General features: G+C 44.3%; 1 protein-coding gene across 1 annotated transcript in view; it reads right to left on the reverse strand.

Moving 5' to 3' along the window:
- best1 (bestrophin 1) overlaps positions 1 to 25,837 on the reverse strand; it is a 45,315-nt gene that overhangs the window by 11,308 nt on the left and 8,170 nt on the right. Inside the window, exons 3-6 of the mRNA XM_061221279.1 lie at positions 22,959 to 23,192; positions 8,114 to 8,268; positions 5,938 to 6,015; positions 3,310 to 3,462 (exon numbers count right to left, since the gene is read on the reverse strand). Of these exons, the coding sequence (XP_061077263.1) occupies positions 3,310 to 3,462; positions 5,938 to 6,015; positions 8,114 to 8,268; positions 22,959 to 23,192 (620 nt within the window). The remainder of the gene's footprint in view (positions 1 to 3,309; positions 3,463 to 5,937; positions 6,016 to 8,113; positions 8,269 to 22,958; positions 23,193 to 25,837) is intronic.

A 25,837-nucleotide genomic window follows, 5' to 3' on the forward strand; every position in this document is an offset into this window, starting at 1 on the left:
TCAGACCTGCGCCCGTATGTCTTGGACACTCAGGTGAAGAGAGGAGCAGAGCTGTCAACTGATCACCACCTGGTGGTGAGTTGGATCAAGTGGCCGGGGAAACTGCCGGACAGGCCCACGTCTGTGAGGTCCACCTCCGGAGGAACTTCTTGTGCATTCCGGGGGAGGCTGGGGACATGGAGTCCGAGTGGGCCATGTTCAAAGCTTCCATTGCAGAAGCGGCAAACAGGAGCTGTGGCCAGAAGGTCATCAGTGCCTGTCGGGACGGCAACCCAAGAATCCGCTTGTGGACACCAGCGGTGAGGGAGGCCGTCAAACTGAAGAAGGAGGACTTTCAAGCTTGGTTGACTGTTGAGGACTTTGTAGTTTCCTCCTCCCGTACGGCAAAGAATCTTGGGGTGACTCTTGATAACTGCCTCACCCTGGCTCCACAAGTATCCTCCACTGCCAGAACCTGCAGGTTCTTTCTGTATAATATACGCCGTATCCGTCATCTCCTGATGGAGAAAGCCACCCAGGTCCTAGTCCAGGCGCTCGTCATTTCCCGCCTGAATTACTGCAACTCCCTCCCAGCCGGTCTCCCAGCGTGTGCCATCAAGCCCCTCCAGCTGGTCCAGAATGCTGCATCCCACCTGATCACCAGTCAGCCCAGTCGGCTCATGTCACCCCGCTTCTCATTGGCCTCCACTGGCTTCCTATTGCCGCACGCATCCGTTTCAAGGCCCTAGTGTTGGCATTTCAGGCTGCTAAGGGGACTGCCCCACCTTACATACAATCCTTGATCACTCCCTACTCCCCAGCGAGACCACTCCGGTCTGCCAGCTCTGGTCACCTTATGGTTCCCTCTCTACGTGCACCTGGCAGTCGAGCTGCACGTTCACGCCTGTTTTCCATTCTGGTTCCTCAGTGGTGGAATGACTTGCCTACCACTGTTAGGACAGCAGAATCCCTCCCCCTATTTTGACGCAGACTGAAAACCCACCTTTTCAAACTCTACCTTAGTCCTCCCTCCTGATTTCCCCCGCCCCTCCTTTCTGTTATCCCTATCCTTGTCTAACCCCCCCCCCCCCCCCCCCCCCCCCAAAAAAAAAAATGCACTTATGATGACGACTATGTTTAGAACAGCATTCCATGTGTTTTTTCCTAGTTCTGGATGTGATGCTTTGACTTATGGTAGAACCTATGCACTTGTAAGTCGCTTTGGATTAAAAGCGACTGCAAAATGACAAAAATGTAAATGTAAATGTAAAATGGTTGGCCTGGGGGTTCCCTGAAGCAGCAGACAGGTACCGGGTGGTCAGAAGTGCTGCGGCTTCGGCAGTCACTGAAACAAAAATCCGGCGACTCAGAAAGGGAAAGCAGGGCTTGTCTCAGGCTGTTTTCAGCAGGGGAGGAGAACTGCTGACCTGGACTAGGGATGTTGTCGGGCGGTGGAAAGAGCACTTAGAGGAGCTTCTGAACCCGAACAACACCTCCTCTGTGGAAGAAGCAGAGCCCGAAGACTCGGGGGAATCTGCACCTATATCCACGGCGGAAGTTGCCGAGGTAGTCAAAAAGCTCCTCAGCGGCAGGTTCATGGGAGTTTGTCCATCCAGTCCACATGTGCTTTGTGGACTTGGAGAAGGCTTTCGACCGTATCCCCCGGGGAACCCTGTGGGGTGTGCTGCGCGAGTATGGGGTATCGGGGCCGTTGTTACGAGCCATCCGGTCCCTGTATAACCAAAGTGAGAGCTGTGTCTGCATCCTCGGCACAAAGTCAAGCACGTTTCCAGTGGGTGTGGGACTCCGCCAAGGTTGCCACTTGTCACCAGTCTTGTTTGTGATATTCATGGACAGGATCTCAAGGCGCAGCTGAGGTGAGGAGAGTGTCCGGTTTGGTGACCTCAGAATTGTGTCTCTGCTTTTTGCGGGCGACGTGGTTCTGCTGGCTTCATCGGACTGTGACCTTCAGCACGCACTGGAGCAGTTTGTAGCCAAGTGTGAAGCGGCCAGGATGAGAGTCAGCACCTCCAAGTCCAAGGCCATGGTTCCCTGCCAGAAAACGGTGGATTGCTCCCTCTGGGTTGGGAACGAGCCATTGCCCCAAGTGAAGGAGTTCAAGTATCTTGGGGTCTTGTTCATGAGTGAGGGTAGAAGAGAGCGTGAGATCGACAGGCAGATCGGTGCAGAGGGAGTGTGGTGGTGGAGAAGGTCTGTGAGGTAGGGGGAAGCCTGTTTATGGAGAGCCTGGTTATGGAGAGCCTTGTAGGTGATGAGTAAGTTTGAATTGAAGTCGTTGTCTAACTCGGAACCAGAGGAGGGATTGAAGGACAGGAGTGATGTGGTCACGGGACCGGGAGTGGGTGAGCAGTCAGGCAGCCGAGTTGTACTGAATGTACTGAAGGTTATTGAACATTTTGGAGGATGTGCCATAGAGGATGCTGTTGCAATAATCAATTCAGGAAGAAGGCATGGATCAGGGAAGAGAAGGAGAGGAATGGGTGGAGACAGGCAATGTTTTTAAGGTGGAAAAAAGCAGTTTTTAGAGTTGGTTATGCTGATGTATTGCTGTCTGTCCGAGAGATAGGATTTAAGCCAGGAGAGGGCAATGCCAGTGATATCGAGGGAAGGTAGGGAGGGCCAAGCTATTGTAAATATTGTCTGGAAGAATGACAGGAAAAAGTTGCATTTATAAACTGTGAAGGATTGGGAGATATTGTCTATTTTTTTTTCAGGTTGTTTATTGTGGAGAAGAGAGCTTTGGGATTACTGGAGCCTGATTGAATGAGTTGAAAGTAGTAGGTGGTGCGGGCAGTACTGAGGGCATCTTAATATTGCTAAAGGTGATCTTTGTAGGCTTGGATGTTTGGTTTGTTTTCTTTAAAGTTGCAAATGTGACTGTTTTGGTTTTGATGGGGGCCAGTTGATCACGGCAGGATGTTGGCAAAAACCGTTGGCAAAAACCGAACACAGATCACTGCCGATAATAACTTGCTACATCCTGCAGTACTAACTTGCTATATCCTGCAGTACTTTCCATCTCATTCTGCAGAAATAGGAGGATGAATTGGAAGACGTATCCACAATGAAGTTTTGATACAGCTTTTAAGCTAGATATTTACTTATTCGTTGCTTAGTTTCCCTCCTGGACCCCTTGGTCAAGATATAGCAAGGGCTCAAAGTTATTATTGGCAGTGATGCAAACTCCATGTTCAGGTTCTGCCAACAGCCGCTGCCCTTGAACCTATTTGCGGCAGCAAAAGCTCTTCAAACATGCTCTGAATAACAGTTCCAACTAAATGGTTGGCTAGATGTATTGCTCACTCTCACCTTTAGCCAGCCAACATAGAAGAAGAACTGAAGAAGGGTGAAGACTGGCAGATAGAAGTCAAGGTCGTGACCCGGGTAACCCTGGGCAGGGTCCAGAAACTGCCGACCAATCAGACTGGCCAGAAAGAAGGTGTAGACCGCCACCGTTGCCACCTAGTAGGGATGGACAAAGCCAATGTTGGCCCATTATTAACATTGACTTTCAGGTTCTGCAAACTGTTATGTTTCATTATGTTTACCTTGGAGCAGCAGTGAAGTGTAAATATTATGGGTTTGATCTCCAATCAGGTGCTGTAGATATACACTCACCAGGAACTTTATTAGGCATTTGTTAGAATTCCGTTTTAGACTTCTACTGCTGTAGCCTATCTACTTAGAGTTATGATGCGTTGTGTGTTCAAATGCTGTTATGCATACCACGTGTGGTTATTTGCGTTACTGTCACTTTCCTGTCAGCTTTGACCAGTCTGGCCATTCTCCTCTAATGTCTCTCATTAACAAAGCATTTCTGTCTGCAGAACTACTGCTCATTTTTTCTAGAGACTAGTGTGCGTGAAAATCCCAAGAGATCAGCAGTTTCTGAGATATTCAAACCACCCTGTCTGCCACCAACAATCATTCCACGGTCAAAGTCACTTCGATCACATTTTACACCACCTAACATTTTACTTTTAATTTCTGAACCTCAATTTTCTACCTCTTCTGCCGGTTTCCATTTTTATTGGCTAATTTATAAATTTCACTGATTGGCCCATCAGCCTCACTCTGATTGGAGGGAAGAATGAAAACCAGCACAGGCCTTGAGGAACAGATTATAGCTTAAATCATTTGGTCGCTATTTTCATCCATGTTTGCAGCATAGTGTAGACTGGGTTGAGTATTTCAGTGGGTATTTTAGGGGATTGGTTTGGCAGTCTGGAATGGCACAAATTACAATAATATAATTAATATATATAATTATTAATAACAAATTAATAAATAACTTCTGCAGAATTCAGCCATAATAACAATAATAACAATATTATTTATAAATCCATCACTGCCTGCAGCTTGCCATACTGGACCCTAAGGCTTGGCCTTGGTTAGGACATGAGAGTGATCTTGGAACACTAAGTTGTTGCTGGGAGAGAGAGGGAGTGTACACTAGAGGGAGAGAGAGGGAGTGTACACTAGAGGGAGAGAGGGAGTGTACACTAGAGGGAGAGAGAGAGTGTACACTAGAGGGAGAGAGGGAGTGTACACTAGAGGGAGAGAGAGGGAGTGTACACTAGAGGGAGAGAGAGGAGGAGTGTACACTAGAGGGAGAGAGGGAGTGTACACTAGAGGAAGAGAGGGAGTGTACACTAGAGGGAGAGAGAGGGAGTGCACACTAGAGGGAGAGACGGAGTGTACACTAGAGGAAGAGAGAGGGAGTGTACACTAGAGGGAGAGAGGGAGTGTACACTAGAGGGAGAGAGGGAGTGAGGGAGTGTACACTAGAGGAAGAGAGAGGGAATGTACACTAGAGGGAGAGAGGGAGTGTACAATAGAGGGAGAGAGAGGGAGTGCACACTAGAAGGAGAGAAAGGAGGAGTGTACAATAGAGGGAGAGAGGCAGTGTACACTAGAATGAGAGAGAGGAGGAGTGTACACTAGAGGGAGAGAGAGGAGGAGTGTACACTAGAGGGAGAGAGGGAGTGTACACTAGAGGAAGAGAGAGGGAGTGTACACTAGAGGGAGAGAGAGGTAGTGTTCACTAGAGGGAGAGAGAGGAGGAGTGTACACTAGAGGGAGAGAGGGAGTGAGGGAGTATACACTAGAGGAAGAGAGAGGGAGTGTACACTAGAAGGAGAGAGGGAGTGTACACTAGAGGGAGAGAGAGGGAGTGTACACTAGAGGGAGAGGAGAACTGTACACTTGAGGAGGAGTACCTGTGTATAAACTAGAGGGAGAGGAGAACTGTACACTTGAGGAGGAGTACCTGTGTATAAACTAGAGAGAGAGGAGAACTGTACACTTGAGGAGGAGTACCTGTGTATAAACTAGAGGGAGAGGAGAACTGTACACTTGAGGAGGAGTACCTGTGTATAAACTAGAGGGAGAGGAGAACTGTACACTTGAGGAGGAGTACCTGTGTATAAACTAGAGGGAGAGGAGAACTGTACACTTGAGGAGGAGTACCTGTGTATAAACTAGAGGGAGAGAGAGGGAGTGTACACTAGAGGGAGAGGAGAACTGTACACTTGAGGAGGAGTACCTGTGTATAAACTAGAGGGAGAGAGAGGAGGAGTGTACACTTGAGGAGGAGTACCTGTGTATAAACTAGAGGGAGAGAGAGGAGGAGTGTACACTTGAGGAGGAGTACCTGTGTATAAACTAGAGGGAGAGAGAGGAGGAGTGTACACTTGAGGAGGAGTACCTGTGTATAAACTAGAGGGAGAGAGAGGAGGAGTGTACACTAGAGGGAGAGAGAGGGAGTGTACACTAGAAGGAGAGAGGGAGTGTACACTAGAGGGAGAGAGAGGGAGTGTACACTAGAGGGAGAGGAGAACTGTACACTTGAGGAGGAGTACCTGTGTATAAACTAGAGGGAGAGAGAGGGAGTGTACACTAGAGGGAGAGGAGAACTGTACACTAGAGGAGGAGTACCTGTGTATAAACTAGAGGGAGACTGATCCAATCATAACTGTACAGCTTCATGCACTGAGATCGCAGAGAGTTCAGCTCCTACAGGGAGAGAACGAGAGAAGTTTTGAGCTGAAAGTTTATTCAACAAGGTTTATTCAAAGATAAGGGTGTAACTCAGATTTTTTATTTTCTTTGAACCCCATCCACACTGTCACGGTTTACAAGCCTGATCTAGTCACAGACTCTATATAAGACAATATAAGGTATATTCAAGCAATCCTTGATACATTTTCTCTAGGTCATGTTTCAATCATGTTCTTAGCTCACTTTCATTGCACATCCAGCCAACATACTTCTGGTTTCGTAGAAATATAAATTTGTTTTGAAATTATTCAATGCAGACATTTATGGAACCAAATATTCCACCTGGTTATAGAATAACCGACTACGACTGTTTTCTGACGAACGTTGTAATCCGTTCAGCCATTTTTGAGAAAACTCTATTTTTCCCGGCACTATAGCGAAGCAAATGTCGTCTTGAACAACATTGTTGTGTGAATGCATTGCTAGATAATTTCAGTACCAAACTAATTTAGAACATGCCAATCCTCTTGTATGGGGTTTCCTACCCTTTCCAACCAGGTATATTGTGTCATATTCAATCATCTCAAGCCCCTCCAGCTGGTCCAGAATACTGCAGCCCGCCTGACCACCAGTCAGACCAGGTCGGCTCATGTCACCTCACTCCTCATTGCCCTCCATTGCCTGCCTACGACTTCAAGGTACTAGTGTTGGCATTCCAGGCTTAAAAAGGGACTGCTCCACTATACATTTGGGTGAGAAATCCGTTTTGGAGTGCTTTTTGGACATATATGTAGATATAACACATGTGAATGTAAATTTCTAATTTTGTGTCAAAAACTCTTTTTTTATTAGAAGAATAAGCGTTTGTGTCTGGATAAAAAGATATGCAGATGTTTTGTATTTGGAGAGATTTGGGGATACTTGAGGACATCTGGGTGCAGTTTTGGGATAACTCATGTGTAATTTGAATGCCTGTAGATATATTTACCATATCTTGTATACACATTGAGATCAAGTTTGTGCACAAAGATAATGTAGTTCTGGGTTGGTCCTTGACATTGAGAAATTCACTGCTGAACTATAAACACATAAGGTGCTTTGTATTTGTATCTTTAGTATACACTGTATGTACATGCTCTGATATAAATGTGTTCTGTCCCAAATCACTAAATGGTACAAGCTTCTTCTTTAATTTAAGTCTTCAACCATGAGTATGTGATACTTCTATACGACTGGTACAAAATAAGCAGAAATTGCCTTCTAGGGGGCCAAAGTGGAAAAGGTTAAAAGACTGTGAACTTCATGGGAAAAAATAGAACTAAAAAGGCAGCATATGGTAAGTAATGATGTCTTTTCCAAGTGGAGGTTCCCCATAAGAGTGCCTTTGTGCCTTTCATCCAGTCTACAGTGACAGGTTTTGAGGAGCAGAGGTGGCAGAATGGTGGCTGGCAGTAGAGGTCTAGTTCCCAGATGCACATTATATTCATGCATGCACACATTCTCCCACTCTCTCACACCTAAGACAGAGTACCTCATTCATCAATATGTTTGTAAATCTGTTTGTAAATTTATGTCATCAGGAACAAATGTAAAAATTCTTCCGGATATATATCAAACAAACGAAGGCAGAACTTGAACAAAAAAAAAAACCTCTCTGAGATTGATGTGCTGTAAATGCATACATAAACATATTTTATTCAGTAGTGTAAGCAGTGGATTGTCAGAGCTGACTAAAGCCTGGCAAGACATAGCATTTTTATTTGTATGGCGCTTGGTCCCAAAAAGGCCTTCAACAAAAGGCCTTAATTCCTGCGCATCCTGTGTAATCCTGTTTCCTGTTGCGAATTGCGAATTGTTTGTGTAAATGCATTTACAAATTATTTACGATCAAATTCCTTCGATGACTATCTTTGTCTATCTTTCTCCCCAACTCTCTCTCTTTCACTCTCTCACACACACTGTTTGTGGATGGCGGTGAGGAACACTTTGTTACTCACATACACACACACACACACACACACACACACACACTCTCACACACTCACATATTGAGGATGGGGGTGAGGGCCACGTCTTTACTTACACACACACGCATACACACATACACACACACATTTAGGATGGCAGTGAGGGCCACGTCATTGTTGATGTGCCCCTCAGTTCGGGCCCTCATGGTCAGGTTGACGAACCACATGCAGGGAACCCAGAACTTGCTGTGAGCCGATGGGAGGACCTCCAGCTGCCTCAACTCTTCAGCAGTCATCAACCCTGAGGAGAGGGACAGAGAGCAGTCACCAACCCTGAGGAGAGTGACAGAGAGCAGTCACCAACCCTGAGGAGAGTGACAGAGAGCAGTCACCAACCCTGAGGAGAGTGACAGAGAGCAGTCACCAACCCTGAGGAGAGTGACAGAGAGCAGTCACCAACCCTGAGGAGAGTGACAGAGAGCAGACACCAACCCTGAGGAGAGTGACAGAGAGTAGTCATCAACCCCGAGGAGCCATTTGCTCACCATACATTAACTGAAGTGGAGAAGAAGCCAATTACATCTGGGGTTGATTTGGTGGCAGGTTGGGTGAGCCAGGTTTGGAAATTAGCCAGGGCACCGGGGAACGTCCTACTCTGTTTAACGTCTCATCCGAAAGACAGCACCTCCTACAGTACAATGTGCCCATCACTGCTCTGGGGTATTGGGACCAGAGGGAAGACCACCCCATACTAGCCCACCAACAGCACGTACAACAATAACTTTGTTTTCCCAGGTCTCCTATCCAAGTACTACCCAAGCCCACACCTGCTTAGCTTCAGCCGTTCAGCAGCAGCAGGAAGCATGATGGTCTGGCTACTAGCCATAACTTTACCAAAACTTTAGTTAAATACAAAACTTGGAGGTTTAGCTAACAGTTTGGAATCTACTGAAGTTATCTAGGATTTAAACAGAATCAATATAATATATTCAATATAACTAAATGTAATGTTTTTTGGGGGGTTTTTTTTACATGTGGAAAATGTCATTTGGCTGATGCTTTTTTATCCAAAGTGACTTACAGTTGATTAGACTAAGCAAGAGACATTCCTCCCCTGGAGCAGGATTAAGGGCTTTGCTCAAGGCCCCCATGGCTGTGTGGCAGACTTAATAGTTGATCAAAGCCTTTCAGATTCTCGTCAATTTGCAGTAGCAGTAAAAAAAGGCCAGCAGGATACTAGGATATGTATCCAAGAGTATTGAGTATAAATCTAAGCAAGTTATACTCACCTTATACAATACCCTTTTTAGACCAGAGTACTGTGTGCAATTCTGGGGAACGCACAATAAGAAAGATATAGAGGCGCTGGAAAAGGTCCAGAGAAGAACAACCAGATTGATTCCAGGTGTAAAACATAAGAGTTATAAGGATAGACATAAGATGCTTAATCCCTTTAGGCTTAGTAAAATAAGATTTAGGGGAGATTTAATTGTGGCTTTTAAATTCATTAAAGGGATTAACAAACTGTAGGTGATTCAGGATGAGTTCAGTTAGCAGAACGAGAGGGCAAAAATGGAAATTGGCAAAGGAGAAATTCTGTACAGGTATTAGGAAGTATTTGTTCACAGAGTGAGTGAAATAGTTTGCCAGCACATAGTAGTGGAGGCAGAAACACTGGGGGTTTTCAAGACCAGGCTTGATATGGTGTTAGATACTATTTAGCGTTTAGGCAACTAATCAGTAGGGTAGGAAAAGCACTACTCAGCTGAATGGCCTGTTCTCGGCATCACATTGTGTTATTATTTTCTCTCTAGAGAAGCATACCCTGTGTTTGCAGACTCTATAGAGCGCAGCCCTAATTTTATCATGATGTTCTATCGCAAGAGTTTGTCTAATTTTATTATGACAAATATCAAAATAATTTTTTATTTCATTATTCATTATTTTCCGAGAACCGGAGATCAGCCATTTCCAGGCCCAGGGAAATGTGCTGATTTGCAGTGACAACGGCCATGACGGAGACGACCACATCAATGGCACATTCCCACTGGAATATGACAAATCCACAAACAAATATGGGAAAGAACTCCTGCAGCTCTGTCATGGACTGGGTCTGAATGGTCGGTAAAGAGGGGACTGTTACAGGAGATACGCCTATAGTACCTCTTGGCAACTGCACTGTACACATATTTATAAATCTAATTCGCGTGAAACTCCGATCAATGAAGCCCTTACTTTCATCCAGATGCTAATGCATGAAGGGCTGCTGGAGCAATCTGCTGCTGGACGTGGACAATATTATAAAAATAAAAATAATAGTTGTAAAAATAATACTGCTATCCAAGACATTTGGTGTTGCTTTTCAATACATTTTGTGTCCGGTATGGCATACATTTTTGTACAGCATTACAAAGGAAGACTTTAGCAAAGACTGTTCAATGTAATAGAAAATGTGCTATCATTTCATTGTGTTTTTTAAAAAAGACTATGTTAACCCAACTTCAGGCTCCCCATTGTTGAACAAACATGAATGGTCTAAATCATATCAAATGTTGTGCACTAATCTGTAATACAAAGTTTTAACTGATTTAACTAAACATGATCATAATCAGATTAAGAGTCTCATCTGCCATTCTTCGATGAGGCTTGTCCAGAGATGAACTTTGGTGATGAATGGATAACTAAAGTAAATGTTAACTTACCAAACTCAAATAACTAAGCTGTCTAGTTTACCATTTGGCTACTCGCCATTTCGTTGTTCATATAGGCTGTGTGAAGGCTAACTGTTAGCCAACAAGCTGCTATAGGCTACTCCCAAAGGTAGGCTACCGAGGCATCCAAGGCATCAAGGGAATTTGTGGACCATTTATCTGCACCGACTGGCCCAGAGTCACTTGTTATTTGGGTAAATGGACTGCTGGAGAAATACTTTTCATCGTCGTACACAGCCTAATGTTACCAATATTTCACTTGAGGTGTCAAGTATGTCCTCAGAACTATTACACAGTTTGTAGGAGGGGAGAGGGGATGGGGTCAAGAGGACAGGTGGTCGGGCGGTGGGATGTAAGGAGTTTCAATGTTTCGGAGTCAGAGAGGGGAGAAAAGGAGGCTAGGGAGTTGGGGAAGGTAGGAGGGTCAGCGGGGGGAAAGGGTTGGGAGAAGGAATTGCGAATGGCGTCGACCTTCTTTTCAAAGTTCTTTTAAAAAAAAAACAGTTTGCGGGGATTAGAGGCGGCCGTGTTAATTTTCGAGTGAAAGAAGGAAGATTTAGCTAGAGAGACAGAGGAATGGAAAGATGATAAGAGGGCATGGAAGGAAGCCATATCACTGGGGAGACAGGACCTTTTCCATTTTCTCTCCGCTGCCGGCAGTTCGGTTCGGACAGCTTGTAGAGCATCAGAAAGCCAAGGACTGGGAGGGGAGGTCCGAGCTAATTTGGTGGTGAGGGGACACAGAGAGTCAAAGGAAGATGAGAGGGAGGACATAAGAGTTGTAGCAGCATCATCGGGAGACAGTCGAGAGAAAGACTCTGCGGATGGTAGGGAGGAGAGGATTGTAGATGAGAGGGTGGAGGAAGACAGGTGGCGTAGGTTCCGCCGACAGGTGACGGTGGATGGTGGGAGAGATGGATGGGTGTAAGAGGAGAGTGGAAGAGAAAAAGAGATGAAGGAGTGGTCAGATATATGGAGTGGTGTTACAGAGAGGTTGGTTGTTGTGCAGCTCCTTGTGAAGATGAGGTCAAGAAGGTTGCCTGCTTTGTGGGTGGGAGGGGAAAGAGTGAGGGTAAGGTCAAAAGAAGAAAGGAGGGAGAGAAAGGTAGACTGGGTGGAATCTGAGTTGAGGTTGAAGTCACCCAGGAGGATCAGGGGGGTGTCATTGACTGGTGAGGAGCTAAGGAGGATGTCCATCTCATCCAAGAAGCTCCCTAGAGGACCCGGGGGGCGATAAACAACAATAATAAACAGTTTGCACGGCAAAGTAACAGAAACCGCATGAAATTCAAAAGAGGAGAAGGCAAAGGATGAGGAGAAGACACTAGATCTCCATGAGGATGAGATTAGGAGACCTGTGCCACCTCCTCTGCCAGAGGTTCTGGGTGTGTGGGAAAAAGAGAAGGCAGAGGAAAGGGCAGCCGGGGTGGCTGTGTTCTCTGATGAGAGCCATGTTTCAGTTAAAGCAAGAAAGTCAAGGTTGAGGTGGGAGGCATAGGCAGATATGAAGTCTGCTTTCTGGACGGCGGACTGGCAGTTCCAGAGGCCACCAGCCACACAGAGATCAATACCAGCGGATCTGGGAGGGAAGATGAGGTTTGAGATATTCCGCCCATGTTGGCGTGAAGCGAACCTCCTACCTGACTGATTATAGTTCATACCCATTTTTGTGTTATCCTCTACTGTTGTTCAATTATTATTGCCTGTCTGTTAAGTTTGTTATGCCAGTGAATGCTTTGGCAATGTGAGTGTACCTTACCATGCCAATAAAGCTTATTTGAGTGTACTCATCAACCCTGAGGAGAGAGAGAGTGTGAACTCATCAACCCTGAGGAGATAGACAGCGAGTGAATTCATCAACGCTGAGGAGATAGAGAGAGGACTCATCAACCCTGAGGAGAGAGAGAGGACTGAGAACAGCAAAATGAGCTCCTAATCAAAAATTTTGTTTCAGTTTTTTAGAGTGAGGTACAATGAAAACAAAGCTATTATATTAAATGGGGAAAAGTGGAGAACAAGCTGGACAACTTTTCAGAAAATATGGACAAAAAGAAATGTTTTAATACAAAGTACTTGAAAATATTAACTTCCAAGCTAACTAGCCAACAGAATAGCCTGCAAAACTGAAGAGAGACAAATGAGAGAGGATAAATAAGAGGAAAGAACCATTCTAAGGACACACACAATCCTAAAAGGAACACTGTGACAGGATAAAGCAGAGAGGAAAATAAGATTTTCAAGGAGGTCGGTTTTATCCCTAAATTAACCAGTGGTAGATAATCTAGTTAGCCCAAAAGCGAATCATTTTGACTGGAATCTGGCAATTGGAAAAATATATACATTTAAGGGGCAATGTATTTGCATACCCAGCAGATGTAACCAGTGAGACAGGGAGAAATAACACAGACACAAGATACTGAGAGAATCCCCAGAGACTCTGAAGGCAGATCTTTTTTAATGTTTTAGATGAAGTTATCAAAGCTGCTTTACTATACAGAGCACCCAAATGCCTGGCACACAGCCCTCTGCTCAGCCAATACGCAGCTAACAATGGGCGGCAATACATCTATGAGACGGCTTTACTTGGAAACTGTCCCTAAATCCAATGTGAACATTTACAACTGTGGAAATTTAATGATTTGAAATGGATTTTGCAAACCTAAAAATCCCTGCCTCAAACAGCAGCATCAGAGTCAGACTCAGAACTACTGCCCTAAGAGCCAGCCAACCCCCCCCCCCACATGGTGCCTCTGCCTTTCCCTCCTCCCCTAAGGCAGGCACAGCCCCGCACACTCCTGAAACACCTGTGTCTGTGCAGTGCATTCTCCATCGTCTTTCACTGCTAGAGGTCGAGATCACGGAGTTAAAAAAAAAAACTCCACGAGAGAGATGCTGTCCAGCAGCTTAAAGAAGAGCTGAAGCTATTCAAAGAAGACACCAGACTCTCAGTGACAGAGCTTGGTAACAACAGTGGTGCACTCCATAAGGAAAACGGTGCTCTAGACTCTCTAGAGTGAGAAAGGAGTTGGAGCAGAGAGAGAGAGAGACATAACAAGTCTCAGTCAGCAGCTGCTCAGTGTGACAGCAGCAGCAGCAGAGTAGCTCCAGAGGCAGACCACAGGCTCACAGACAGGAGCCAGGCAGACCCTGAGACCAGCCAGGCCCCACTGTCCCGCGGCCTGACTCACTACCAGCCCCCACCTGCCGGACCTCCACAACACACACAACCGCCCAGAACAGCCATCCATATTGACTCAAATGGAAAATTCTCAGGAAGCTATTTCCCCAGACACCCAGCACAGTGGAGCCCATCCCAGGACAACCCAGCCCAGCGCGCGCGCGCGGACACATACGCACATACAGAAAGTACATAATCTAAGAAATCTTACGATCATCTGCTGTCAGTATTAAAAATGCCTTTTCATATCCCAATTAGGATGTACAGTGACGTGTGCACACACACAGGTGCACATACAGGTACACACACACCTAATCTTTTGTTGGCAAGACATTGCCATGTATAATATATATATATATATATATATGCTAAAAGCTTTGTTTCCATTGTACTTTGACTCTATCTAACATGAAATATTATATTCATGTAATCTCTCACTGTTAGCTCATGGAATATTCAGGGTCTGTACTCAGCAATATTAGGAGCAAACCCTGGTTGGTTGTTGAGCGAAAGAAGAGCAAGGTGGATTAATGCAGCGGTATGAATGGACTTTTTATTAGCTAGTGGAGTTACCTGAGCTAGGGATCACTCGTCAGTTGAAATTTCCCTGAAGCTGACTACGTTACATTACAGGCAGACACTCTTATCCAGAGCAACGTACAATTGATTAGACTAAGCAGGAGACAATCCTCCTCTGGAGCAATGCTGGGCCTTCCTCAAGGGCCCAACAGCTGTGCCGATTTTATTGTGGCTACACTGGGGATCGAACCACCAACCTCGCGGGACCCAGTCATGCACTTTAACCACTACACTACAGGCCACCTACAATCAGAAATGGTAACAACAAGATGTAGGGACTTTGTATTTATACATAACCTGATTGAGATATTATTAAGTTCTTAAGGGGCTTTAATTTTGAGGCAATGAATGGAAAGGAATTAATTACTACTTCTAGGCGATATTAGTGCTTCATTGAATTCACTGAACTCTATAGATAAATCTTTTCATGTTACCAAGCAATTTGATTAAATCAGAACCAGTACCGAGTTGTAAGATCCTGGCCAATCAGCTGTAACATTCAATATAAAATGCATATAAATGTAATATTTATTGGTACAACAACAGGATGTACAGAGGTAGATAACGTTAGCTAGCCCAGGTATTTGTTTACTGCATAACCTACTAAGCTAACTTTACCCAGGTAACATGGAATCCAAACTTGTGAACTATTGAAGAGAACAATTGACCAGCTACCAGCTCAGGCATGCTACTGGGACTAGCTGGTTGACCAGCTCATACCCAGTTTATGACCACCTTGACCAGCTCAATTTTACAGCTGGATTTTACAGCAGGGAATATTAGATTTTCATTCCAAGCCGAGGATTTGAAGAGTTATAAATGCCTCCAAGCTTAAAAACCATTTCTGGAATGAAGTAGTAATTTTTCAATGCCAATTTGCAACTCGGTAATCAAGTACATTTAATTTATGATTGGTAAATATAAATTAAAAGGTCAAAGGTACAATGTGTTGTTCAACTTAAATAGTTAATAACTAAATCCCCTCAATAGTCTGTTTAGAGAGAGAGGAAAAACATCCACTACCTCAGTTACAGGGATAGATAGATCATTGCATTTTATATAAAACACTGAAAGCGCTTCACGGTGATGAGGGGGAAGCTCGCCCACACCACCGATGCGCAGCCCCCACCTGGCTGATGCACGGCTGCTTTGTGCACGGCTGAATGCTCACCACACATCAGCTGAGGTGGAGCAGGAGAGAACAATATTTTTGCCAATTGAATCAGGGGATGATTAGTAGCAGGTTGCAAGAGCCAGGGTTGGTTATTTAACTATCATGCAACCTGCCCCAGCTGGGGCACTGTGCTGTAGTCTTTCAGATGAGACATTAAATCGAGGTCCAGACTCTTCAGTCACTAAAGATCCCAAAAACACCGGGAAACCCAATCCTCTTTACGAAGAGTGTCCTCAGAAATGTAGGTTTCCCAGGAGGTCTCCGGGAGGTCTCAGGCTGCCTAATGGCTGCTGGCGTATCAATGTTTAGTCAGGATAGGCACTGGCCAAATTAAAATTTCCAATGCAGATGGCAACACAAATGTCAGAGGGGTGAAGTTATGAGTACTCTGAAACTTTGTTAGTTCTCCTTTCTTTTCATATTGAAATAATGGCTTCATTTTAGGGAGAAATGAAACTGACATGCTTCTTGCACCTGGTTTGTGAGATAACCTGAGGTAAAATTACACAAACATAGAAGAGGACACAGACCTAAATGTGTATCCCTTTGTATGCTACGTTCATTTCATATGGTGGCTTCAAATCATTAATTTGTGAAGTTGTCTTTGTTTCTTCACAACACAAGATTAACAGACTATTTCCGGTTATCACTGAACAGTTTGTGAAGATAAAAAAATATCTTTCACTTTTAGGTCAAGTATGAGTCAAGGTTGAGGACAAATGTTTATTGAATCCCAGCCAGCTACTATAGCAACAAAGTCTCATAGCAAAAAAAAAAAAAATTCCTCTGACTTATCAAGGCATTCCCCCTTTGCACATTCAACAAAGTAAAACTAGATATTTTAATGCAGAGAATGTTATGGTTTAAGTATCACCACTTTTCTTAACACAAGCTTGAAAATTACATACCCAAAATAAAATGCCGACTACTCTTTTGATGACAGGCATAGTCCTGGTGTCTTCTCAAATGTAACTCTTTGGGGTTTGTTTTCCAAGAATTAGAATTATTTGAAGTATGACTAAAACAAAGTTTAAGCTCAAACACAGTGGAAGTGGAAATTTTATTCCCACACACTCACTGCTCCTTGTGACTCGGATGGGTCAGATTCAGAGGACAAATCACCCCACGGGCTTCAATAAAGGTATATTATCAACAAGTCAAACACATTCGACAATTTCACATGCTATTTATTATTCAAAAGCATTTAAAAGCATACTGGTAATAATATGTATTAGATGACCACTGATATAAAATGGGGTCACGACAATGAAAAAGTCCTCTATTCTGGGGCCAAAAGTGGTTTCACTGAGAATATTCGAGAAGCTACAGAGATGAGCGATTCTGTCAGGTTTGAACACTGGCTAATGATACAGGGCAAAACACAATCCAGAAACAGGCAATGGTCAAAATCTGGGCAGACGGGTACATACAGGGCACACAGAAGAGTGGTCAGATGACAGGCAGAATTCAAAAACAGGAAGGCAGTCCACACAGACGAAGGCACAAAAAACAGAATCCAAAAACACAAAGTTGAAAGCCAGACAGAGATCAGGAATATCCAAAAACAGACCAGACTAGACAGAATACAGGGGTGAAGGCATGGGGTACAGGCGGCTAGAACCGGGGACAGGAAAATACAGGGACAGACTCAGGATACAGGGTATGATGAACTAGCGTTGAGCAAACGAAACAGACATGCCACAGAAAACAAGAAGAAACAAGAATCAGGTGTTTGAACTGGGGAACAGATAAGGAACTGGTGAAATTAAGAGACAGGAAGGAAATACATACAGTGGGAGCAATAATTATTTGATCCCTTGCTGATATTGTAGGTTTGCCCACTTACAAAGAATGGAACTATGTCGAATTTTAATCATAGGTACATTTTAACATTGAGAGACAGAATATCACAAAATAATCCACAATAACAACATCATATAAATTTTATAAATTTAATATCATATTTTCACATGAACTAAGTATTTGATCCATAGAACAATAGGACTTAATACTTGGTGGAGAAACCTTTGTTGGCAAGCAGAGGTCAGACGTTTGTTGTAGTTTTTCACCAGGTTTGCACAGATCTTGGGAGGGATTTTGGTCCACTCCTCTTTGCAGATCTTCTCCAAATCCTTAAGGTTCCGAGGCTGTTGCTTGGCAACTCGAAGCTTCAGCTCCCTCCACCGATTTTCGATGGGATTTAGGTCTGGAGACTGGCTAGGCCACTCCAGGACCTTAATATGCTTCTTTTTGAGCCACTCCTTTGTTGCCTTGGCCGTATGTTTTGGGTCATTGTCATGTTGGAAGACCCACGACCCATTTTCAGTGCTCTCACTGAGGGAAGGTCCTGTCCCCTTAGCTGAGAAACATCCCCAAGGCATAAGGTTTCCACCTCCAAGCTTCACAGTGGGGATGGTGTTCTTGGGGTTGTACTCAGCATTTCTCTTCCTCCAAACACGGCCAGTCGAGTTGATGCCAAATAGCTCTATTTTGGTCTCATCGAACCACATCACCTTCTCCCAAGCCTCCTCTGGATCATCCTGGTATTCTTTGGCAAACTTGAGACAGGCCTGTACACGTGCCTTCTTCAGCAGAGGAACCTTGCGCGTGCAGCAGGATTTTAATCCTTCACGGTGTAGTGTGTTACTGATGGTTCTCTTTGTGACTGTGGTCTCAACTGCCTTAAGGTCATTAACAAGCTCCTCCTGTGTAGTACTGGGCTGATCCCTGACCTTTCTCATGATCATTGATATCCCACGAGGCGAGATCTTGCGTGGAGCCCCAGACCAAGGGAGATTGGCGGTGACTTTGTGTTTCTTCCATTTTCTAATAATTGCTCCAACAGTGGTTAACTTCTCACCAAGCTGCTTGCTTATTTTCTTGTAGCCCATCCCAGCCTTGTGCAGGTCTAAAATTTTGTCCCTGATGTCCTTAGACAGCTCCTTTGTCTTGGCCATGGTGGAAACGTTGGAATCTGATTGATTGTGTGGACAGGTGTCTTTTATACAGCTACATATCGATGTAACGAGTTGACACAGGTGTTTTGGGCAATGAATTGAGATGAGGAGTGCTTCTTAATGGAAAACTAACTGGTCTGTGGGAGCCAGAATTATTGCTGAGTGGTAGGGGATCAAATACTTATTTCATGCAAAAATACGATAATAAATTTATAAAATTTATATGATGTTGTTATTATGAATATTTTGTGATATTCTGTCTCTCAATGTTAAAATGTACCTATGATTAAAATTCTACACAGTTCCATTCTTTGTAAGTGGGCAAACCTAGAAGATCAGCAAGGGATCAAATAATTATTGCTCCCACTGTATAAGGAGTGGAGACAACAAATGGAGCACAGGTGAAACAGGAAAGTGAAAACACAGAAGCTGACAGATTCCTTGGAAGTACCCCAAAATAAGTCCGCTAAGTAGGCTTTGCACATTTATTGTAAAACACAACGGCCATAAAATCTCAAGAACAGTTTTTGAGGAAACATAACTGTCTCAGCGAGCGTATTGAAATGCTCCTGTTTCGTAACGCAGGCAAAACAAATGCTGTGTTGTTTTACGTGAGCCTAACAACCTATATAGCATGTGTAATGTCTTTAGCTAACATGAGTTAATTAGGTAAAATGCTAAATCCTTACTTCAATACCATACCACTTCAGGCTGCTAAGGGGACTGCCCCACCTTACATACAATCCTTGATCACTCCCTACTCCCCAGGTAGACCACTCCGGTCTGCCAGCTCTGGTCGCCTTATGGTTCCCTCTCTAAATGCACCTGGCGGTCGAGCTGCACGTTCATGCCTGTTTTCCGTTCTGGTTCCTCAGTGGTGGAATGACTTGCCTACCACTGTCAGGACAGCAGAATCCCTCCCCCTATTTCGACGTAGACTAAAAACACACCTTTTCAAACTCTACCTTAGTCCTCCCTCCTGATTTCCCCCGCCCCCCTTTCTGATATCCCTATCCTCCTTGTCTAACCCCCCCAAAAAAAAAAAATTGCACTTATGATGACTATATGTTTACAACAGCATTTCATGTGTATTTTCCTAGTTATGGATGTGATGCTTTGACTTGTGGAAGAACCTATGCACTTCTCCTATTGCAATTCTTAATTAAATACAATTATTTTATTATAGACTTATTTTACACATTTTTTTGTGATCTGCAGCTCTGTAATCCATAACTGTGTTCTCAGCTAGTCAGCCTGAACCTGACCAGTGAATATTCCTGAAGAAGAAAAATCTGTAGTAGTACATGTGTAGAACCTACTCACCCACCCACCCATCTCCCCATGCTCTTGCTTACTCACTCACTCACCCATTCACACTCTCACTCACCCACACACTCACTCACTCACTCACTCACACACTCACAAACACACTCACTCACCGACACACTCACCCACACACTCACTCACTCACTCACTCACTCTCACTCTCACTCACTCACACACTCACACACTCACACATTCACTCACTCACTCACTCACTCACTCACTCACTCACTCACACTCACTCACTCACCCACACACTCACTCACACACTCACACACTCACACACTCACACTCACACTCACTCACTCACTCACTCACACACTCACACACTCACACACTCACACTCACACTCACTCACTCACTCACTCACTCACTCACACACTCACACTCACTCACTCACTCACTCACTCACTCACACACTCACTCACTCACTCACTCACTCACTCACACTCACTCACTCACTCACACACTCACTCACTCATTCACTCACACACTCACCCACACACTCACTCACTCACTCACTCACTCACTCACACCACTCACACACTCACTCACACACTCACACTCACTCACTCACTCACTCACTCACTCACTCACTCACTCACTCACTCACACACTCACTCACTTACACACTCACTCACTCTTAACTCACCCACCCACCCACATGTTTAATTACATTTTTTTATTCAGCATAAAATATTATGCAGGCTGTAAGGGTAATTTTCTTAACTGATTCTTAATTTATTCTTAATTGACAGTGTGTGTTAACATAAAGACAATCACATGATTAAAAATAACCTTTTAGTTTTGATCCTTATTACTATTAGACCACTTTCTGAATTCAGTGCTTACTAGGAGTCTTTCTGTGTCTCTCTCCCAGCAGACAGACAGCCTTTGACCTTAATGTCTCTGCTTCGCCTAGAAGGGGGTAGCTAGCACATCCGGTCTTACAGCAAGATCAACAAGGGGTAATCAAAAAACTGACAAATGTTAGTGGCCAGTTCATGTCTTTTTGTTTTGGTAAAGCGCCCCCTTCTGATTCAGTGTACTGAAAAGTGTATATAAGTCTTACTATGTCTGATTCAAATCAGAGATCCGGTAAGCTCTCTCACTTTCTGTTATTTCTTTGAAAATAAATACGAAAGTTAAACTGAAGTATAGCTATCGTTGTTTTACTATGTATCTGTTTTATCAGACGATGCTCACCAGTGAAATGTTAAAAAGGGCATTTTCCCTAACACAGGCCTATTTTTTATAGAATAAATATGCTTAATAAGTAATTCAGTCATCTGTTGATCATTTTTTCACTTAATTTTCTTACTTAATTTACATATCAGACTATGAATGAATAAAATTATTTTTTGAGCTTTAGTTTCTTATTTTAAGACATAATTAGAAATTGAAATAGAACTGACCAGTGGTGGCTGTTATAAATGGCTAAGGGAGCTAAGCCCTCCCTATCTTTTCAGTTGCCCTTGTGTAGGTCTCGTTTGTCATCTAACTTCATGGCAATAAATGAATTGAAGCCGTTTAGTTTGAATTATGGTGAAACCGTAGAAAACTTTGATAGATCCCACATTTTTTGTGCAAATGCATTCTGAAGGATTTATGGTCAATTTTTGTTTGCTCCCTTTCGATACAATACAATTTTCTTGAATTGTATATTTTTGTTCTTATATTAGAACATGCTTTTGTAATGTGGAGAAATGGTATGAAGGATTGTTAAATATTTATTTTATTGCCTAACGTGCTTTTCTTGCAAGCGGCGAGTCTGTTTAACACTTGGGCATTGTCGTATTGCAGTTTTATTTCGTCACAGTTTTTATTATGTTATGAATATGAACGCAACACTAATTTGGCATGTCGACGTCTCAACAGCGTGAATGGGGTTAAAGAAGACTGGATTAAAGCTGGAGGACCAATGTTGGTACCATGCTCGCCTTTGGATCATTTTAATGGCACATTGAATTAAAGTCTGTATCTTTTGGGATCACGTGACTTAAAGTCTGTATCTTTGTCATAAACATGCAGACTACAACATCAGATTATGGCAATGGCCTAGCAGGAATGAAGTCTCAAGTCGGGGCCTCATTCCAACATTCAAACCCATTAACTGGAGTGAGGAAATAGGAGGTGTGAAGGATCCTTGAGCAAGGAAAATATAAGTGCATCCTTTGCGGAAGTATTTTTCTCAGAATTTCTCTATGACCTGTTTGTAGATCATTCAGTCTAAATGATCTACCTGTGGATCCACCTTTCCCCATCTGCCACATTTGTAATTGACGTGGCTTTAGACTGATCCATGAAAGACACTTTTCCTTGATTTGTCTATCTGAATATGTTTTACTGAATAATTTATTTCAGCTCAATAACATTCCTTTTGAAAAAAAACAAAACAAACATAAAAGCATCATAAATCTCTGGTGAACCCCAGTATTTATAGTAACAGAATAAAGGGTAATCGAGGAATCTGTGAATATAGTCCACCATCAGAGGAAAAGCGGCAACAGTAAGTCATATATTTCTGTCCAAACTTTTGTACTTCATATAATATGATAAAAGTTGCATATCTTGGATGCAAAGTATATAGCAATAAAGTTTAACACGTGTTTTAACACGCTATACCTGCCTGTGGTAGCTGTGTTGTACCTGCTTGTGTTAGCTGTGCTGCCTGTGTTAGCGGTGCTGTACCTGCCTGTGTTAGCTGTGCTGCCTGTGTTAGCGGTGCTGTACCCGCCTGTGTTAGCTGTGCTGCCTGTGTTAGCGGTGCTGTACCCGCCTGTGTTAGCTGTGCTGCCTGTGTTAGCTGTGCTGTACCTGCCTGTGTTAGCTGTGCTGCCTGTGTTAGTGGTTCTGTACCTGCTTGTGTTAGCTGTGCTGCCTGTGTTAGCTGTGCTGTACCTGCCTGTGTTAGCTGTGCTGCCTGTGTTAGTGGTGCTGTACCTGCTTGTGTTAGCTTTGCTGCCTGTGTTAGCTGTGCTGTACCTGCCTGTGTTAGCTGTGCTGCCTGTGTTAGTGGTGTTGTACCTGCCTGTGTTAGCTGTGCTGCTTGTGTTAGTGGTGGCGTACCTGCCTGCACCAGGTGCTCCATGGTAGGGAACCTCTTGTAGACAGCGGTGCTGATGGAGCGGTAGATCAGCACGCCGGAGAGGTTGACGTAGCGCATCAGCGTCCTGCGGATGAGCCGGGCCTCCTCGTCGCCCCCGCGGACGTGCCCGCCCACCAGCGAGCCCAGCCTATCAGGCCAGGGCACGCTCTCAAACTGCCCCCACCAGCGCGACACCACCAGGGTCACATAGAAACCTGTTTCACGCACACGCTCAGAGTTAAATGCACAGTTACATGCACTCACACAGTCACAAACACCCAGAGTCAAATACACACACGGAGTCACATACACAGAGTGAAACACACAGTGACATACACACAGAGAGTCAAATACACAGAGTCAGAAACACTTAAAGCCAAATACACTCAGAGTCACATACAGACACACATAGTCAAATACACTCAAATACACTGCCGGTTTGTTGACGCTCTTCTGCATACCACTGTTGTAATGTGTGGTTATTTGCATTAATGTCACCTTCCTGTCAGCTTTGACCAGTCTGGCCCTTCTCCTCTGACGTCTCTCATTACCAAGGCATTTTGGCCACATAACTGCTGCCCCACTGGATATTTTAAGTTTTTCGCCCTTTAATCTGTGAACTCTAGAAGCTGTTGTGTGTGAAAATCCCAGGAGATCAGTAATTACAGCAATACTCAAACCAGCCCCGTCTGGCACCAACAATTATGCCATGGTCAAAATCACATTTGTTCCATTAACTGAAGCTCCTGAACCATATCTGCATGATTTTATGCATTGCACTGCGGCCAAACGATTGGCTGATGAAACAATCACATGAATAAGTAAGTGTATAGGTGGTCCTAATAAAGTGCTCAGTGAGTGTACACTCAGAGTGAAATACACACTCAGGGCCATATTTTCTACATTTCTGGACGATCCAGATCCAGTCATTTCGGGAGTCGCTGCATGTCAAAAGTGGTGTGTCAGTCAAGTTCATTTTGGTTTAGCCCAATTTCCCGCTCAGACAGGTGAGCATTTCGCCCTTTCGCCACCACCCTGCTTAACCCTGGCCTAAGGCACGAGTCGCAGCCCTGTCTATGGCATAGCCCTAGTTTCTGGGCTTTCACTATTATCATGCAATGTGCGCATGATCAGCCTGCTCAAAATCCAATTAGACGGTTTTCGTGGATTGTATGCTGTTCAGTTACATTGGTTACATTGTGCTGTATTGTTTACGGTGTTTTTCTTCTTCTTTATAATTTAAATTTTAATTAATGTTTTTAATTGTTTTTAATTGTGATCCCTCAGGTACGGTATTATTATTATTTTTTTATACTTGTCTGCAATGAGAAGAATGGCATAATGGTACTTGAACAATCTTTTCAATTTAATTACGAACTGTAATAGCCAGGAATGTCCTCGAACTGTGCTGGTGGTTTATAATCAAAGCAAAGACATGTATCTCCCAGCTTCCAGTTCTGTCCAAGGTCCAGTCTGCTGCTTCGCCCCAGATCCAGCTTCCAGTACCACACTCCAGCATCCTGTCCCAGATCCCGTCTTCTGCTTCACCCAGCCTCCTGCTCTGTGCCAGACCCAGCTCCCAGAACCACGCCATGTCCACCTTCCTGTCCCGTCCCAGGTCCAGTCTCCTGCTCTGTGCCAGACCCAGCTCCCAGAACCACGCCATGTCCAGCTTCCTGTCCCGTCCCGGGTCCAGTCTCCTGCTCTGTGCCAGACCCAGCTCCCAGAACCACGCCATGTCCAGCTTCCTGTCCCGTCCCAGGTCCAGCCTCCTGCTTTGTCACAGACCCAGCTCCCAGAACCATGCAAGGTCCCTGCACCTGAACCTGTCTCCAGTGCCTCCACGGGCCCGGTTCGTGGTTTCACACCAGGTCCAATTTCCGGCCTCGACCAAGACCTCCTCCTCAGCACCGGTCCGGGTTCCACTTCCAGTGCAGCCCCGTACCCAAGACCCAGCTCTGCCCCACCCTCTCCAGCACCTTCCCTGGGCCCAGTTGGTGGTTTCACCCTAGTTCCAGCTTCCGGCCTCGCGTCAGACCCAATGAAGATATGATCAATAACGTCATAGACAGTGAATCTGTTGCAACATGATACTGTGTTATAACCCAGTGGCTAAGGTGACCTGCAGGGTTGGTGGTTGAAGCCCCGGTCTAGCCACAATAACAGCAGTGCAGCTGCTGGGCCCTTGAGCAAGGCCCCTATCCCCAACATTGCTCCAGGGGGGATTGGCCCCTGCTTAGTCTAATCTAGGCAACTGTAAGTGAAGTCAAAAAGCATCAGCTAAACAATTGTAATGTGCTTGTCTGCAAGAAAAAAATGAGTTCCCATGATGCTGTATGTGGGCATAAGATTATGAAGAAGAGCAGTTGTGATGGCAGAGCAAGGGTTATTCTTTTTGAGTGTGTGTGTGAGAGATAGACGGTGAGCAAAAGATAGATAGATAGATAGCTGACAGACAGATAGAGAAATAAAGAAAGAGGGTGTGTGTGTGTTCAGATTTGTTTTTAGTGTGTGTGCATTCAAGTTCATTTTTAGGGTGTGTGTGTCAGTGTTAGCAAGAAAAATGTAGTTCCCGACTGAGAGTACAAGTACATACTGCAAGAAAAGAATTGTTCCTGGGGAGGAAGAGGAGGGGTAGGGTGTCTAGACCCAACGATTTTATTTGTGTCAAATATGATCCACAGAACTATACACGAGAACTGCAACTTTTCAATGCTGCATGCCGTACTATCAATAGCCAATATTCTCTCCTGGGTCAAATTTGACTGTAACACCACGGATGTAACCTTTTTTTAAAGACCTTCAGAATTGAATAAAATGGTGACCTTTGGTTTTGTTATATAGCTGCTTTTGAGGATAT

The sequence above is a fragment of the Conger conger genome, chromosome 15 (genome assembly GCF_963514075.1).
Source record: "Conger conger chromosome 15, fConCon1.1, whole genome shotgun sequence".
NCBI lineage: Eukaryota > Metazoa > Chordata > Actinopteri > Anguilliformes > Congridae > Conger > Conger conger.